Source organism: Podarcis erhardii, assembly GCF_964252035.2.
Source record: "Podarcis erhardii genome assembly, chromosome: 8".
In the NCBI taxonomy this organism is placed as follows: domain Eukaryota; kingdom Metazoa; phylum Chordata; class Lepidosauria; order Squamata; family Lacertidae; genus Podarcis; species Podarcis erhardii.
This window is the reverse complement of record NC_138499.1, coordinates 25868841-25887328: the sequence shown is the minus strand read 5'-3', so window position 1 is coordinate 25887328 and position 18488 is coordinate 25868841. Positions and strand designations below refer to the sequence as shown.

Genomic DNA, 18488 nt, shown 5'->3' with positions numbered 1-18488 from the left:
AACAGAACTCAGCCTCCTGGGTGTGGCCAAAATACTACAGCAAGATGTGATCAAGGTCATCCATATTCCGTTGCCTTAGCCATAAGAAGTACATTGATGTGATTCAGTTTGCAGATAAGGAGATTAGCTTGCCCAATCATAAGATAACGCTGTCAAAAATAAAACAAATTCCTTCCAGTAGCACCTTAAAGACCAACTAAGTCAGTTCTTGGTATGAGCTTTCGTGTGCATGCACACTTCTTCAGATACATAAAGCTCATACCAAGAACTGACTTAGTTGGTCTTTAAGGTGCTACTGGAAGGAATTTGTTTTGTTTTGACTATGGCAGACCAACACGGCTACCTATCTGTAGCTGTCAAAAATGAGCCTCTACAAGGAACTTGTGATGACTCATAGCTGGGAGAGAAACAGCAACTGAAAAAGTAATCAGTGTGGCTCTGGTTCTGTTTTAAACAGCCTGTTCCAAGCTGGCGCTCTTCATACTACAGCTCCCATCAACCACAGCTGCAAAAACTGATGGGATTTGTAATCCAAAACATCTGGGGGTCACCTGGTTGCCAGAGGGCTGGTTAAAAGGAAGAGCAGAAGTTTTACAAGATCATAGAATCAGCCACAGACCATCCTTGAAAGCTGGCAACAGGTAAAGAGAAAGAATAAACATGCATGCCTGAAGTATTCTTACATTAAGAAGAGGTTTAAGGCTAATTTTCAGGTGGCTTTAGGCCCTACTAGAGTTCAACTGTAGTAGGGACGCGGGTGGCGCTGTGGATTAAACCACTGAGCCTAGGGCTTGCCGATCAGGTCGGCGGTTCGAATCCCCACGACGGGGTGAGCTCCCGTTGCTCGGTCCCTGCTCCTGCCAACCTAGCAGTTCAAAAGCATGTCAAAGTGCAAGTAGATAAATAGGTACTGCTCCCGCAGGAAGGTAAATGGCGTTTCCGTGTGCTGCTCTGGTTCGCTAGAAGCAGCTCAGTCATGCTGGCCACATGACCCGGAAGCTGTACGCTGGCTCCCTCGGCCAATAAAGCGAGATGAGCTCCGCAACCCCAGAGTCAGTCATGAATGGACCTAATGGTCAGGGGTCCCTTTACCTTTACCTTACAGTTCAACTTATAAATTAAGTTCTGAGTCCCACTAAGGTTCTAACCTACTTACCTAAGAGTCCGATCCACTGAGTACTTCGGAGTAGACATGGTTAGGATTGTGCTGTACTAGTCTCTTGACCCTGAAAAGTGTTATCTGATACCTGAGGCGTGTGTTTTCCACCCTATCCTTGTGATTGTAATCTGTTTCACCTGGTTTTAGTTTTTAATTGTTGTACTCTGCCCAGGGACCTACAGGTGAAGGATGCATAGTAAATGCAATGATGATTATGGAAACCAGGCAGCAATTTAACATTTTTGCAAAGGCCAATGGATTCATACTGGTGTCTTTGGACAAAAGTATAAAGGATAGCAAGAAGAAGAAGTGTGCATGTACACGAAAGCTCATACCAATAACAAACTTAGTTGGTCTCTAAGGTACTACTGGAAGGAATTCTTTTTAAATATTTTGTTTCAAGGATAACAATGTTAGATCTGAAATGTAGAGATAAGCACACATCTTTTTATGTTTCAGTTCTACAACACCATCCCTCCCCCCCCCCTTTTACAGGAACAGAGTATGCAAATATTCAAATACAGCATGCCTCTAAGTACAAGCTGCTGCAGAGCAAAATCAGAAGAGGTATCTTGCCTTCTACGTCCTGGTGGACCTCCCAGGTGCATCTAGCTGGCTATTGTGGGAAAGGAGCAGCTGAACCGGATGGGCCTGTGGTCTGATTCAGCAGGGCTCATCTCCTGTTCCTATCTCAGAATGTTAGTTTGACATGATATAAACTTCATTAATACATTTTTAATGCCATCAATTCCGTTGGCATTTTAAAAAAAATCAGTGTATTTAGGGTTGTGGGCCCAAGCTTGTGGTACTCTCCACCCTGAAATTAGACAAGCACTCTCCTTGCTGAACATCAGGTGCATGACTAAGGTTTCGTTGTTCCAAGACGCATGCTAAGGTAATGTCTGGTTTTATATAAGAACAAAACCACATGAAGCCAGTATTACAGATGGAAGCCCTTGCTGGGGAAATGCTTACATGTTTTTAAGTTTTCAAAGGAAGCAAGTTTTCAATGTGAGGGGGCAGACCACCTGCAGGAGCGCTACGCCACATAGCTGGCACTATTATGGGAATGTTCTTGCTTGCAAGCTTCAGTCAAAACAGACAGCAGGTAATGGGGTAGAAGTCCCTCCGCGCAGAGTACAAGAATATCCAGCCAAAGGCTGGCTCTGCTGGAAACCCTCATCCCTTCTGGTTTATTAGGTGTAAGGATTTCTCTCCCCTCCCAATCCTGTGGGTTTGTGCAGTCACTAACTTGCAGTGGCACACTCTGTAGAGATGTGCATTGATTTTCAGAGTGAAATAAATGAGCTCTCTTCTTCCCTTTCCATTTTCATTATAAAAATGAAAAGAAATTGCAAAGTGGGGAAAGGGGGGGGGATGGAATCCATTTAGGGCAGGCATCCCCAAACTCTGCCCTCCATGTGTTTTGGGACTACAGTTCCCATCATCCCTGACCACTGTTCCTGTTAGCTAGGGATGATGGGAGTCGTTGTCCCAAAACATCTGGAGGGCAGAGTTTGGGGATGCCTGACTTAGGGCTTCCCCACCCCCCCATTCATTTTCAAGTTGCTTTGCACTGGCTACATAGTCTGAAATGTGATGAATATGTGCATCTCTCTGGGGCATAGAGCGTGTGTGAAATCAAGTAAGACAAACTGTAAAGCTCTACCTTGTATGTGGATAACCCTTATGCTATGTCTGTACTGGGTGCTTTTAAAAATTGGCTGGTTCCTCATCTAGCCTTGGCCACCCTGATGTGCTTTAGATGTTTTGAATTACAGTGGTACCTCAGGTTACATATGCTTCAGGTTACATACTCTGCTAACCCAGAAATAGTGCTTCAGGTTAAGAACTTTGCTTCAGGATGAGAACAGAAATTGTGCAGCAGCAGCGCGGCAGCAGCAGGAGGCCCCATTAGCTAAAGTGGTGCTTCAGTTAAGAACAATTTTCAGGTTAAGAACGGACCTCCGGAATAATTAAGTATTTAACCCGAGGTACCACTGTACAACCCCATCAGAAGCTGCCAGCACAGTTTAAGCCATGGGTAGGCAAACTAAGGCCCGGGGGCCAGATCCGGCCCAACTGCCTTCTAAATCTGGCCCGTGGAGGGTCCGGGAATCAGCGTGTTTTTACATGAGTAGAATTTAAAATGCATCTCTGGGTTATTTGTGGGGCATAGGAATTCATTCTTCCCCCGGCCCCCCAAAAATATAGTCCGGCCCCCCACAAGGTCTGAGGGACAGTGGACTGGCCCCCTGCTGAAAAAGTTTGCTGACCCCTGGTCTAAGCTATCTGAAATGTGGCAGGTCTGATATTGTTTGTATATATGAACAAAGGCAAATCCTATGCCATTTAGGTGGGGATCACCAAAAGGTTGCAGTCTGCCGAAGATTGGATGGATCTCCCATTGACATCAAGGCATAAAAAGAAACAAGAATAACCATCAAGAAACAAAAGGAATGCAATTAATATAAATGGAAAATGTAACTTAATATGGAATTAAATGGGAAAACAATGCCCCCCGCCCCGTATAAGCCAGATCCTATAGATGTGATGGAACATGGAGGAAATATATAAACACATTGAAGTCACATAGACAACTTGTTGCCGTTGAGCTGCTTGTTGGACATCAATCCCAGCAGATATGGGCAATGGTCAGGTATAAAGGGAGTTACAGTTCAGCAACTTCAGAAGGGCGACAGGTTCCCATCACAAAACTAAATGGCATACAGATCCAGCTGAAGTATGAACCTGCTATACTGCAATAACCATTTCCAAAGGGGTTATGTTTAATAAGTACCATAATAGCGTATCTGTCTCATTTTCTGCACAGGAAACAGATTTGCAGTAAATACTCAAGCACAAGCTACATTGAGATATTACTGTATATTGTAGAATCAGGGTGCTAGAACCTTGAATATCTAAAGAACTGCTACAAGGACAAAACAAAAATGTCTCTAGAAAGAAGCTGCCATTGGTAATGCATAGACTGATGTACAGTATTTATCCCAACAGAAATATCCCTTTTTTTAGTCTTCAAGTTCAAGTCTGCTGTATACAAGTCACTTAAAAAGGCACAGTTTTGTTTACAATACATATGAAAAACAGTTTAAGCAAAGTTATTGAATCACCATTCAGTACAGCACAAGGCCCCCACTTTTACAAGTTAATACAATTTTTTTTTAAAAAAAAAAACCCCACACACTATATAAAAAGTCATACCTACTCACAAAACACATAGCATTAGAAAAGCAAAAAAATTCTAACAGTCCAAGACTTCCAGGCACATTATAGAACTAGTAACATAAATATGCAAGACAATTAAGAGTCAAACATAATGATGTAATGTAATCATTCCTTTCCCAACAGTATTATTTCCAATATTAAGAACTGAAAAGCACATATATTTGTGCAACAAGCTTGTGTGTCTACCTCAAAAAAAGATAAGCTTCCATCACTAGAAAGTTATCCAGTAAAATAATGGTAAGGAATATTTGTATCTCTCAACTAGAAAGCCTAACTTCAAACGTTTGCTAACATACACAAATAAGGTGGGCAAGGTAATCTTCATTTTAATATTCCTATAAACAGGAAGGAGAATGGTTTCTGGAGACAAAAGATGAAGGCTAAGAACCTACACAGACCTATTTGCTAATACTTTATTTCAGTTAGGCAAACCTCTAAACAAGTGTACCTAGGACCACAGTCAAACACTGAAGCGTTCCTGAGTTTATAAATATGTCTGTGGTGTTTGTCCATGAAACTGAGAGAAGCTTAACAGTATTGGGTAACCACTGAAATAAGGTAAAACGTTTGTGTAACTTAAAAAAATGAACAACTGGCTGAAATTCAGGATATCCTAGTATGGAAGTAAACAGAAAAATGGCTCTGAGGAACTTCAGATGTCAAGCATTAGACTCAAATATTAATTTGTAGACAGATGAAGACTGCCACCACATATTTCTTAAAACTTATTTGGACTAAATGGTCAAATTAGACCACTTTATAGTAGAATGGTTGGTTTTTTTAACTCGTTAAAAAAAATTAGTTAAGCTGGTAGTATTAAAAAAAGTTAAGCCATCAAGTGATCATCTGTCTCTATACTTATATTTTATAGCCTGAGACACTGGAAATGTTTGTCGCTGTCTTTTGGGTCTAGAAGGTCCAACATACCACAATGACCCTCACTTGAATGCCTGCTTCAGGCTCTGCTCTGTGGAGGAAGCTGGCTAAGCCACACTGAGCAATGGAGAAGTTGATGGGAGGAAGTCAGGTCACACAAGATTCTTCCCATGCCCCATAGACAATTCGCTCGTCATTCAGAGTTCAATGCCATACAGTCTATCACATTTTAATAATTGTGTTCAAATGTTAACAGCAAGGGTGTGGAACCTGTGGCCCTCCAGAAGTTGCTAACCTGCAACTCCCATCAGTCCCAGCGAGGTTGGTCAACAGCCAAGAATGATGGAAGGTGTGGCCCAGCAACATCTGGCAGGTCAAAGGTTAGCCACGCCCATTAGGTTAAGAGGATATACAGTATACACAGATCGTTGCAAGTGTATGGCTGACCCTGAGTAGTTCTGTAACTGCATTTGGACTACAAAGTGATGTGTTGCCTGCTCTGCCTTGGTTAAAAAGGCCAATATAAAAACAAACCCACCCATCCATCCATCCGTCATAAAAAGGTTCTAGAAAGTCATGTACAAAAACGAAAAGAGCAAACCCCCAGTCACACAAACACTATTGTACTGATATGTTTCCGAGCCATGAATAAAATGTAGTAAAGTCACTCTGTGAGGAGCACACGGTTACAACAATGTGGTTTACAACCTAAATGTAACACTTAGTGATTGTGTAGAAATAACTGATGATCAGCCTAAGATTGATCTCGCCTTCATTGCCTACACATGAAAAATACAAACAGCAAGTCAACCGATAATATTTTTTTTGAAGAAGGAAAAAACAACAACGCAAGATGCCCTCAGTAATTATACTGACGCTGGCAAGGCTGGTGAACAAACAATCCGTTGTTCTTGAGTTGCCGAGAGTAGCAATCCCTGGTGAGGTTTTGGCGACGGAGGCAGTTTCTGTTCAGATATTGTCTTTCGTTGTGTTCTTTTATCCACTGGGAAGGACGAAAACTCTTGGTCTGTTCGAGAAAGGTTGAGTGAGCAGTGATTGCTGCAAAATAGCATCGGATGTGTTGACCCCTTTCACTTTGGGCTTCTGATCTAGAATTCAAAGGAGAGAGAGGTTATGGCACAACCATTGATGGTCTGCGTGTCAAAACGCTCTGGTGACAGTGACACAAGTCAGTGTGTGCTTGTGGCTGGCACAAAGGTAGCTCTTTGTCGTGTGGTAATGATCTGGTTCTGTGGGTTTAAGAATCCTGCTTAGGGGCAGCATCAAGGGTGGGCATGGCTGGGCAGCTGCCATGCCCCAGTGTGTTTCTCTCAGAGGGTGGTCTCTGCTGATCTCTGGCCCTGCTGCTGCTCCTGAGAGTAAGGAGAAGAGACCTCTACACATGCCTTTGCCTTCTCGCCTCGGGAAGGTGCTATGGATTGGGTCCAGAGGGAGAGGCAAATGAAAAGGCCCAGGGGAGCTAACATGGAGCCCTTCAGAGGTTGCTGGATGACATCTCTCATCTATCGCAGCCTGAATAGCCAATGGTCAGGGAGGGCGGGAGATTTTTAAAAGAAATGTTGTGATGGTGGATTGGCATTACAAAATGTTTAAAACAAATACACCCTTCCAATATCCTATCCTATAACATAAGAGAATACAGTTAAATGAATCTTGTTTATATTTTTGACTGTTTCATCTTTTTGGCACTATTCAGCAAATGAAGTGGGACTGTGAGGTGGTCTGTTGCTGCTGGAATTACTGAAGCCTTTGTTGCTTCTATGATATACAGTGGTACCTCGGGTTACAGACACTTCAGGTTACATACACTTCAGGTTACAGACTCCGCTAACCCAGAAATAGTACCTCAGGTTTACAACTTTGCTTTAGGATGAGAATAGAAATTGTGCTCCGGCGGCGCGGCAGCAGCAGGAGGCCCCATTAGCTAAAGTGGTGATTCAGGATAAGTTTCAAGTTAAGAACGGACCTCCGGAAGAATTAAGTATTTAACCTGAGGTACTACTGTATTTAATAAAATCACACCATGTTAAATATATCTTTTTTGTTATGCCTTTATGTAAACACATGAACTTTGGATTAACTATTCAGATAGGGTCCAGTTCACGGTTCTATTCTACCAATATTCTAAAGTGGAATTTTCCAAATATTTCCAGCATTTTGTAAAAATTAACTAGCTGCTAATAGAAGAAAGCTGATTAGATCCTTATTCTTGCAGTCCGTATTTTGCCCATCCAAAATATTTACTAGTGCAAGCTCCCTAGGGTGGATGGGAGATGAAATCCTACAATATATGGAGGACCCTGTGCCCTGTTTCTGCTTTAGGCAAAGCGCATGCACAGATTAATGTTTGCTATTGAGTTCAATGTACGTGAATCCTCTTTGGGCTGGCGCTGGATGCGTGTGGCCTGAATGCATCTGGTGGTGGACTCTTTCTTCATCATGTGAAGGTGTACTCTTGAGATAGATGGGCAGAAGTATTCTTTGTGTGTGCCTGCAAAAGGATGGATGGATGGAATGATTTATGTATGCATATATGGTCTGGAAGGGAGGGATGTGTGGTCTGAGTGTGCTTGTTAAAGAGAGGGGGACATGCATTGTGTGTATGTGTTTTGAAAGGTAGACAGAAAGTTAAGGAGAGGAACAAAGGAGAGGAAATGGGGTTCATTAAATTAGATCAGAACATTGTAATAGGAGCATTCATGATGGGGGTGGGTAGGAAGGAGGGTGTACCATAAGGAGAAGAGAGGAAAATCTTTGCATGTACCAAGGATAAAAAAATCACGGGGGGAGAGGATGGGCATATACCAAATGGGAAATTTGGTGGGGGAGGAAGTAGTGTCACAAATACAGAGAAAAAGTAGAAATGTACCAGTGGGAAGAATTGGAGGGTGAGGGGAAGAGAAATAGAGAAGGAAAATGGAGCATACTAAGGAGATTAGTCATGGGATGATGTGTGGGGTGTTCTGCACATGTTTGAAAAGCTTCTTTTGCACACAGGGAGTTTTGCTAGGTGTCTTGAGCTCACCCCACCACTAATGAAGGATAACATTTCATACGTCTGAGGAAGTTGACTGTATTCCAAAATGTGCTAATTTTAAAGGAATATTTTCTCCCTAATGAACATTATTTCTGTTCTGTACAAATCAAGGAGCAAATATCTTACCTAGGATTGCTTACATCACGAGGCTCTGTCTCCTCTTCTTCTTCTTCTTCTTCTTCCTCCTCCTCATTACCACCACAGCTTGTCTTGTTGAGGCTGTGGCGGGTATTATGGACTGCATATACAGACATGCTGGGATGCTCGATCAGAAGGTTCTCCAAGGGGCTGGTTTCCACTTTGAGAGCGGTCAGGCCACCCGCAGTGAAACATGGAGGTGGCGTAATGAACCAGCTCTCTTCCATGGGGCACGAGTCAAACTGGATAAAGCAAGATTCACTGGCATCAGCCAAACATTCCAAGGAAGGAGGCAGACAAGAGCAGACGGGTGAATTGTCCACAGGCGATGCTTTATGGATATCTTCTTCTTCCTCCTCCTCCTCCTCCTCCTCCTCCTCCTCCTCCACCTCTTCAATCATTGAGAAGTTAGTACAGGTGTCTATTGGGAGTTACAACAGCCATTGAGATAGATGGGCGAGGTTGATTGACGCAGCCAGAGTTCAGATGGTTTACAGTAGGTGCAAAGAATATGTCCCCCCCTCAAGATATTGTTGGACTACAACTCCGCAAGCCTTGGCCGTTCTGGCCGCGTCTGAGAGTTGGAATTCAAGAACATCCAGAGAGCCATAGGTTCCCCAGTCTTAGTTTGCAAGGAACAAAATGTCCACTATTTTATACCGCTAATGGATGCTGGGGAGACCTTTTAGGTAACAAGTGTCTAATAAATAAAATAAGCGGTTGTACTCACCTATGATTATTGTTGTTAGTGCAACTTTTTTTTAGTAGTGCTATGGAATATTCTCCCTTTCCTCCCCCCCCCATACCCCCTAAATGTCTCCTGGGGTTTTCCCCAACCTCTGGAGCAGATTTGGGGATGGCATGAGCATTCATGGGGGCAAAATCCCATTGTGCTAGCACAAGAATAGGGGCACTAGTGCAATAGGCAGTGTAAAAACACAGGAATGACAAAATCTCTACACGACAGATCTGTCATGTCTACATGACAGATCTCTACACGGGATGATGATTCTCCTTCCATGGAAGAGCAGGGCATAAATGCCCACTCCTCCTCTATAGATAAGGATACAGGTGGTGACCATTTCGCATGGGGGTTCCAATCCCAGCCCCAATGCATAAGCATGCATTGCCCTGTTACAGGCACTACCCTCCTCTTCTGGGTCCAAAAGGACCCGCATGTTGGTGATAGCATGTCAACTGGTCATCGGCCGTTTTACGCTAAGGTAAGCACCTGAACCAACCCACAAATCCTTCCAGAGGCTGGGGGGTGGCTTACAGTCTACAAGAGCTGAACAAAGTTGGGGCAAGGGAAGGGGGAAAAAGAGGAGAGATCAACCATTTATAATTACTGAGTTGTGGAAATTTGTTGGCAGTATGGAACTTGGCCCAGAAAAATGCCTTGTGATGAGGGCAAGATATTTTCCCAGCTTGAACAAGCTGTTTTTAATTTATTTTTCCCCTTACACAATTTCATGTTTAACATGAAATATTCCCTGCAATTAAAAAAACACACCTTTGTAAACAGCAAATAAAGCTTGCTCCCTGTTGCAGAAATTATACTGAAATGGCGATCTTACCGATAAAATCCACCAGAATCCACTCCTCCTCTTCTTTCTCGCTGAACTCTGGCTCTTGCCTGGGCAAATTATTGATTTCTCCCACAAACATATTATTCAGCCTCTGGAACATTACTAAGGCAATAACAAGACTCTGGCTGGAACGTCTTCGTATGCAAGAGTTAAGGTACAGGTTCACAATGTACTAGCCAAGGGCGCAGGTAGAAGATTAAAGTGCTCAAATACTTTTATCTGCTTAGGCACAGAACATGGGGAGGCATGGCTTTCTTTGTAAACGGTTGCTACAAAATCCTGCAAAAAAGATAGGAAAAAAAACCAAGTCTTAATGCTACATGCACACACAGAAAACATACTGTTCAGGGGTTATTCCACACATTACATGGCAGCAACCCGTATTTGTCACTGAGCCACGTGGAGCTGCAGGCACCATTATCAAGTAGATTCAATGGCACAATAAAAAGGCAGTTTCAAATTTCTATAGAGGGGAGCTGGTTCCAACGGTGTCTTCAAGTACAAAACAACCAGTGGCATTTCAAAAGCATTACAGTGGTACCTCGGGTTACATACACTTCAGGTTACAGACTCCGCTAACCCAGAAATAGTGCTTCAGGTTAAGGACTTTGCTTCAGGATGAGAACAGAATTCGTGCTCCGGTGGCGCGGCAGCAGCAGCAGGAGGCCCCATTAGCTGAAGTGGTGCTTCAGGTTAAGAACAGTTTCAGGTTAAGTACTTAACCCGAGGTACCACTGTAGTTCCATTTTTTTAAAAAGAGAAAACAATGCCACTATAGAAAATCTGAGATAATTGCAGGGCAATTAAGATTCCTCATCTCTCTCATCTTTATACTTGCCCATATAGGTGAAACCAGGCTCACGGGGCAATCAGCTCTGCCCACTGAACCATCATATTGTACTTGCCATCCCCACTGCTCCATAGGTTCCCCCCCTTCCCAGTCCTGCCTGGAGGTGCCAGGATTTGAACCCGGGACATTCTGCATATAAAGCATGTGCTCTATCACCAAATTAGAATCCAACAGTAGTTAGTTTCCTGGAAGCGCTAGGGCTTAAGGTTGTATCTAAAGAACAGCCCGTGTTCTGGAACTCCTGGTTCTTAATCCAAATATTTTCTTCAGAGATGTTTCAACTCAGCTGCAAGGACAAACTTATCACCCTCCTTCTCACCTCTTATTAAGTGTTCTAGGGATAAGCTTTACAGAAATGAAAGTCCATCAGTTCTATAGTACCACATTCACCGTTCCAAAGATCAGCAATATCACTGTTTCCAGCAGGGGGCTCAGAAGCGCAGGTTTTAAGTTAATGCCCGCCCCCCTTTCACTTATCAGGATAGTATTCTGCAGCGAGATTCCAGTTGCACAGGTAGGGAGTCTCACTAGCTTATGGAAATTGTCTTAATGCTGATGACACCGAGAGAGTTCTTGTCTGTGGGCACGAGGCAGCCAGATAACGCGAAAGTAATGGCACATTATACGGTTTACGTAATCTCAGTAGACCTGATCTATGTTTCCCAAACTTACTGTAAATGGGCAGTATTAAAATGTTGAGGGAAAACCAAGTAAGAAACACACACAGAGACTGGTAGAAAGCAGAGCAATGGAACAAGGTCCAGGACAGGCTTCTCTAAGGAGGTCCGATCCCTGCCCTCTTAAGCCACCCCAATGTTTCCCAATCAGGCACCATCCTGTACACAGCACTATCTGATTCCTTATACTGTATTAATTTTCAGAGCTCCAGTGCTGGGGGCTCTTTTTCTTCAGGGCTTTTGCTACTTAGGAATTCTTTCCCAGATACACCTTGATGCACGGGGGTAGGGGGTGAGAGAAGAGAATAGAATCACCACCCATGTTCTAGGAATTTGGGTAAGCCGCCTGGAATTTCGCCCTGACCTAGCCACTGTGATCCACGCGACGGTCACCTCCAGACTGGATTATTGTAACTCGCTCTACGTGGGGCTACCCTTGAGACTGACCCAGAAACTCCAGCGGGTGCAGAATGCCGTGGCGAGACTCCTTATGGGGTCTTCGCTGCGAGATCACATTCATCCGGTACTGTCAGGGGCTCAGGAGCAGAAGCACAGGGAAGGGAGGAAAGGGAGAGCGAAGGGGAAGAATCGGAGGGCAGCGTAGGAGAAGATGACAGTGGCCCGAGAGATTCCATGAGCCTCTCCAGCGAATCGGAAGATTCACAGAAGGGGGCACCGGTGGCCAGGGCAAGGGGGGTCCCAAGGGGGACACTCCAGAAGCAAGGGGCCAGCGGGGACTCCCAGAGCAGCATTTGGAGGTCAGGACCAGCTTCCCCACCAGAGCGTAGTGGGGGGAAGAGTCCCAGATATCGGGGCCAGCGTCTCCCCCAGCAGGGAGGGAAGATGAGTCAGGGCTGACCACGCCTCCATCGGAGAGTCAGGCAACGGAGGGGAGGTCAGGTCCAGCCAGCATCCCGGAAGAGGGAAGCAGTGATAGAAGCAGTGTAACGGTCAGGAGGAAGGTCACTGGGTTGGCGCGAGAGCCAAGTTCAAATGTACAGGCACGCGGGACAGCAGAGAACGAGGATTGGGAACCAGGTCCTAAAGCCCGCCGGAGGCAGGGGAGGAGTCAGGCGACTCAGCGTCAGAAGAGTCCAGAAAGGGGAATGCCTCAGCGGGCAGGAGGACCCAGCGGAGGAAAGAGCAGAGGAAGAGGTGGAGCAGGGCTAGAATCTTAAACTGGTGTCAAGGGGGAGGAGATTCAGACGGAACTTCGACGGTCTAGGGTTTAAGACGTAGAGCTGCGCGCTGCGGCTTTGAAATGGAAACTGAACTTTAATAAAGACTTTTGTACATAACGACGACCTGGTGTTGGTCCTCTGTGAGCTGGGACCTTGGGGCAGCTCTGACAGGTACTATACCAGCTGCACTGGCTCCCGGTGGAGTACAGGATCAGGTTTAAGGTGCTGGTTTTAACCTTTAAAGCCCTATACGGCCTAGGACCCTCGTACCTACGGGACCGCCTCTCCTGGTATGTCCCACAGAGGAACTTATGGTCTTCAAATAAAAACATCTTGAAGGTCCCAGGCCACAGAGAGGTTAGGCTGGCCTCAACTAGAGCCAGGGCCTTTTTGGCCGCGACTCCAATCTGGTGGAACGCTCTGTCACAAGAGACCAGGGCCCTGCGGGACTTGACATCTTTCCGCAGGGCCTGCAAAACAGAGCTGTTCCACCTGGCCTTTGGTCAGGGTGCAGCCTGACCCCCCTCCTCTGGCAATCTGCACAGAATTTTGCTTATTGGTTGCCATAAATTTGATTTAAATTAATTTTTATAATGAAATATTTTTAGAATCGTTGGATTATTTTGATTGTTGTTAGCCGCCCTGAGCCCAGCTTCGGCTGGGGAGGGCGGGATATAAATAAAATTTATTTTTATTATTATTATTATTATTATTATTATTACCTTAAATAATACTTCTCACTACTTTACTTCTCCTCAAAGTCACAGGCTAGAACAGGGGTCGGCAAACTTTTTCAGCAGGGGGCCGGTCCACTGTCCCTCAGACCTTGTGGGGGGCCGGACTATATTTTGAAAAAAAAAATGAACAAATTCCTATGCCCCACAAATAACCCAGAGATGCATCTTAAATAAAAGGACACATTCTACTCATGTAAAAACATGCTGATTCCTGGACTGTCCGCGGGCCGGATTTAGAAGGTGGTTGGGCCAGATCTGGCCCCCAGGCCTTAGTTTGCCTACCCATGGGCTAGAGTGAGTGACTTTTTTTGGCAGGGTTTCATTTACACATGGGGAGAACTGTGTGAATTGTTTAATTTTGTAGCCAACTCTGCTCTGAAGTCTGGCAGATTCTCCAGAGTCTCTCAGGGAGGGGGCACTGTCTTGAGTGGGTTATTTAGTGTTGAGCATTGTTTGCCCTTCACCCGATAGTCCCAGGGCAGAAATATGCACATTCTAAATAAAAATGAAACAGTACTATTAAAACAGCACAAAACCAAATATACATCTACAACATTAATTCAAATATGCAGTACACTTCAGCCCTCCACAAAGCCTGGGCAAAGAGGTATGACTGTGCCTACTGCCAAAATGATACCAGTCTCAAGGCAGTGAGATGCAACTCAGAGGAGACCTCATTGCAAAGTCGAGCATCTCACTTCTGACAGCTCGCTCAAAGCTGTGCGGCAGGCAGCAGCCAACAGGTAAATCATTTGATAAAATATTTTTTTTGCACCATTCAGGACTTTTCTTCTTGTTGATTTTCACTGCTTTCAAAGGCAGCTCCATGAAAACTGAAAACAGGTTGCAAAAGCTTGAACAATGGCTGGCTCCCCCTAATCCAATCAGCACAACTTTGGTCTGATCGACATATAGAGGAGAATGAACAGAAGAGACTGTGCTATTTCAGGCTGCCATTAGAGGGTGCCATCTTTTTTTTTTAAAAAAAAGTACTGTACAGTGGTGCCCCGCAAGATGAATGCCTCGCAAGACGAAAAACCCGCTAGACGAAAGGGTTTTCCGTTTTTCGAGGCGCTTCGCAAGACAAATTTCCCTATTGGCTTGCTTCGCAAGACGAAAACGTCTTGCGAGTCTTGCGAGTTTTTTCGCTCCACCCCCCTTTTTCTAAGCCGCTAAGCCGCTAATAGCCGCTAATAGCGCTAAGCCGCTAATAGGGGTGCTTCGCAAGACAAAAAAACCGCAAGACGAAGAGACTCGCGGAACGAATTATTTTCGTCTTGCGAGGCACCACTGTATTTGTATTTGCATTTTGTTTTTTGTTACTACTGAGACAGAAACAGACACCAATTAAGGGGAGACACAGATATGTTGAACGACAGGAAAAAGATGGCCATGAAGAATGGACTGCAAATCAAATGATATTTACAATAAACATAGTGAAGGATTAAAAAAATGATTCCTGCCCCATGTGCAGTTTGAAGTGGTATTGTTAATTTTACCATGGAAGAATTCTGCTACCACATTCCACTATATGGGTGGGCAAAAGTCTTAAAGAGAACTTAGAAAGTTTGAAACTGCCTACCTTAAGAGCTGAAAAGCAACCATGCAAGCATTCTCCACCCACCCACCCAAAACCATCTCCAAAAGTCCTCGGAAGCCTATCAGAATGCTCAGAGGTTGCATCAGACAAATGCTCAGAGGTTGCATCAAATGTGAAATGTTCTTGCTAAGCAAAACAAATGCAAGTCCAGAACAGTCTGCCAAAGACTAGAGCCTTCTGTGGAAAAATAAATACTTGTGAAACTTTAAAACACACGGGGGGGGGGACAACTAACTTCCTTGCCCCACAAAGCATCAGGAACTCCTATTGGAAAGTTGCACAGGAGAATGCCCACTATACTCAGTGGGGAGGAGCCATGAAGTCTGATCAGCAGCTGCATGCAAAAGCAGAAGGTCCCAGCTTTGTTCTAGCGGCATCTCCAGGTAAAGCTGTAAAAGATCCCCATCTAAAAACCCTGGGGAGCTGCTGCCAATCAGTGCAGACACTGGATGGAACAATGGACAGTGATCTCAAACTGCAGTCAATGAACCAGAACTTCATCCAGGTTGTCTACAGTGCGGATCTGTGGTTGTGCCCATACTGTATTGATTTCTATTGCTGTTTTTACATTTTATTGAATTGCAATCTGAATTCTGCAAAATGTAAATCGTAATACCATACGAAGCAATTAAACTGCAATTAAGAATAATAAGTCATCTAGCACGACACATCACAATTACTACAAACAGGCAGAGAAATATTGAGTGGTCTGCCAGTTTTCAAGGGATCTATAGCACTGTGTGTGTGTGTGTGTGTAAAATTTGGGAAGCACTGCCAAAGGTACCTTCCTAACTGTAGTTACATAAGGAGTGACTTACACAACTGCTTATCCACAGGGGGTGCTGTGTGTGTGTTATAGGAACCAACTCCTAGGAGCTGAGGTCCCTTTGGGGGCCCCATAAAATATTTGAGGGGGTCAGGGCACTGTCATTCAAATGGTGTGTGCGAGCCACACCTTGTGATCAATTACTGTATGTAGGGCAGGGCTTACCTGGGCCCCCCAATATTTTATTTAAGTTGGCACGCCTGGGGGGCGGGGTTGTGAGTGTTTACCAGAGCACATAGCTTGTTCTTGTCTGTTCATGTATACTGGGCTTCAGGATGGGGCCTCGGCGGGTATCACGCCTCGGGGTGCCGACCCGGATTGCCCCCCTCTCCCCTCCCGTGGCGGCCGTGAGTCACCAGTTCCTGGTTTGTTTTGATCACGCAAGTTGCCTCTTCCCCGGGCGGCGCCGCTTGGCTGCTCCGGCGAGGTTAGTCACACACCTGAACCCGACTCAACTTCGGAGTCCAAGATCCGCCCCGACGGGAAGAGACGGAAGCCTTACACCAAGGGAAGGGCGGTCTCTCGGCACTGTCAACAAAACAGGATATGCGGGAGGCGGGGGGAAAGCAACCCGATCCCTTTCCAGCCCCCTTGGGCGGATCAGGCAACCCCAGCTCCTCCTCGGCCTCAGTCCCCCCACTCCCTCTCCAGGGGGCAGTCAAGGACAGAGACAAAAGGGAGGGGGAGTTGCTCCAACCGCAAGGCCGGGTAGAAAGCGGGGAGGGGAAGCGGAGGGCATCCACAAGGCGCGTGGATCGGCTGCACTGCCTGGGCAGTTGGCTTGGAAAGGACATCTCCAAGGCCGGAGAGCTCTCTGTCCACGCCCCACGGCCCTGGCCGCAGGCCGACCTTCACCCCCGCCCTTTAGGGGGAAAAGGGAGGTCCCCTGCTCTCCGCCCGCCCAGATCGGCGCCGGACTCCACCCTGCGCCTCCCTCGCCAGCAGTTTGAAACTCCGCTCCGGAGACGGAGCGCGCAGGGCAGGCGCGCAAACGCGCCCGCCCTTCTCCGCGGGTACATAAAGTTTGTCCGCGCCGGATTATTATTCCGCAGGAGCGCGCGCGGAACGGTGCCGGGATCCACGCGCGCGCCCGCAATTGATATTGAAAAGGGGATCCCGAGCCCCGATCCTACAGATCTGGCGATAGGAAGGTTGAAGGATGCGATCCTATGCGAGCTCACATCAGGATAAAATCACTTGGCACTGAGCACTCACAGAATTGCAACGCGGAGCCGTTTATTTGAAATCAAAAGTCGCACCGAAATCAGTGGGGCTCTCCTTTCAAGTTAGTATGTTAGGGATAGTGTTGGTTTTCTTTAAAAAAAAAACCTACTAACTTATATTTAACGGGCTATGGGCTGGACTGCTAGATCTCACGAAAATAAGAGTTAATTCCGCGAATTTTAATAAAACAACCCCACCATCACCAAACGAAAACACCCCTTAAGGTACTCGAGAGAACAAGTTATAAGACGCTTTTTCTTTTTTTTAACGATCTCAGCCTCAGATGAAACCCGCAGCAGGCTTAACCAGGAAGTAGGAACAACTGAATTTTGCAGGGCTCGCTTCCAGGGAAGCGGCTTCGCTGGCTGCGAGGCTGGCTGGCAAAACTACGCCACAAGTGGTTTGTGAGCAGCCCAGTAGGAAGGCGCTGCCGAGCGACGAACAAAGCTGGGAGGAGGATCGCGCAGTAATTTACCTTTAAGGAAGTAGAGCCGGGGGGGGGGGAGGAAGAGAAGAGAAGACTTTGAGAGTTAGTTCTCCCTGCATGAACTCCGGTGTTATTCGCCCCCCTCCCCGCATCTCTGCATACAACTTTGCAGAGGGACGAGACGGACCCTTCCCAGAAAGCGGAACGCAGGAAAGGGCCAGTGGGTAAGCGATTCTGCCCAGCAGCCAGATATAAATATACTAAACTTTATAGGCGGAGGAGATGGTGGGAATCCCCCGTGCCCAGTTCTTAAAATAGACCAGATTTCCTTTTTTCTCCCTCCCCCCCTTGGCCGCATCCAAACGGAACGCGCACCCAACGCCAAGAATATCGCGCCTAAGGTCACTTGTGGCCAAAAAACACCCCCACACACCCGGTACAAAGGACGCCCGCAGCCCTTCACTCACCGTCCGCAAAGCAGCCGGGCAAATCCGGAGCCTGGACGGCGGCGGAGTGAGGTAGATGGCGGGGAGGCTGCTTCTGCGGGCTCCCCGAGCCCTGTTGCACCGGCCAGTCTGCGCTCCCCGCAGAGCCTTTTGTTGTTATAGAATCCGGCGAACAGCTGATCGGCAGCGCCCGCCCCCTCGCCCCGCCCCGCCCGCCTCTTTTGCCTCGACGTTCCCACCCCGCGGCGCGCCGCTAGCAGGGGGCGCGCGAAGGAAGGCAAAGGGGGCGGGCCGCCCAGCCGCGCCTGCACCAATTGGGAGCCCCGCGGTGCTCCGGGACGCGCCGGGACAGGCTGTCACTAACGCACGTGACGCGGCTCTGCGAGCTGCGGAGCCAGACGAGGCGGCCTGCAGCGTCCGGGGTAGCGAGCCCGGGCAACAAAAGGAAGGCAGG

At 46.4% G+C, this 18488-nt stretch overlaps 1 protein-coding gene and 1 long non-coding RNA gene across 5 annotated transcripts; one reads left to right on the top strand and one right to left on the bottom strand.

Annotated features, from left to right (window-relative positions):
- Positions 1–1106: 1106 nt before the first annotated feature.
- On the top strand, positions 1107–4339 carry LOC309349189. Its single transcript, XR_014159811.1, has 2 exons — positions 1107–2926; positions 3154–4339. It is a non-coding gene; the product is annotated as an uncharacterized lncRNA (long non-coding RNA).
- On the bottom strand, positions 3927–18213 carry TP53INP1 (tumor protein p53 inducible nuclear protein 1). Of its 4 annotated transcripts, XM_081874749.1 has the most exons (5): positions 16378–16799; positions 15347–15445; positions 10055–10345; positions 8466–8898; positions 3927–6390 (listed from the first exon to the last, which is right to left on the bottom strand). In XM_081874749.1, exons 3-5 carry the CDS (start codon positions 10164–10166, stop codon positions 6141–6143), a joined length of 795 nt encoding a protein of 264 aa, XP_081730875.1. In that variant the 5' UTR covers positions 10167–10345; positions 15347–15445; positions 16378–16799; the 3' UTR covers positions 3927–6140. The 4 variants fall into 4 exon arrangements, with proteins under 4 accessions (XP_081730875.1, XP_081730873.1, XP_081730874.1 ...); XM_081874747.1 differs by lacking the exons at positions 15347–15445; positions 16378–16799 and adding an exon at positions 18056–18213; XM_081874748.1 differs by lacking the exons at positions 15347–15445; positions 16378–16799 and adding an exon at positions 18022–18194.
- Positions 18214–18488: the final 275 nt, after the last annotated feature.

What these genes read in the sequence shown, in the direction of transcription:
- TP53INP1 (XM_081874747.1), bottom strand. Translation starts at nt 10,166, where the DNA reads ATGTTCCAGAGGCTGAATAATATGTTTGTGGGAGAAATCAATAATTTG. An exon ending in GATTCTGGTGGATTTTATCG is followed by an intron (nt 8,899 to 10,054) that starts GTAAGATCGCCA and finishes AACTCCCAATAG; the next exon opens with ACACCTGTACTAACTTCTCA. An exon ending in CGTGATGTAAGCAATCCTAG is followed by an intron (nt 6,391 to 8,465) that starts GTAAGATATTTG and finishes TTTGAATTCTAG; the next exon opens with ATCAGAAGCCCAAAGTGAAA.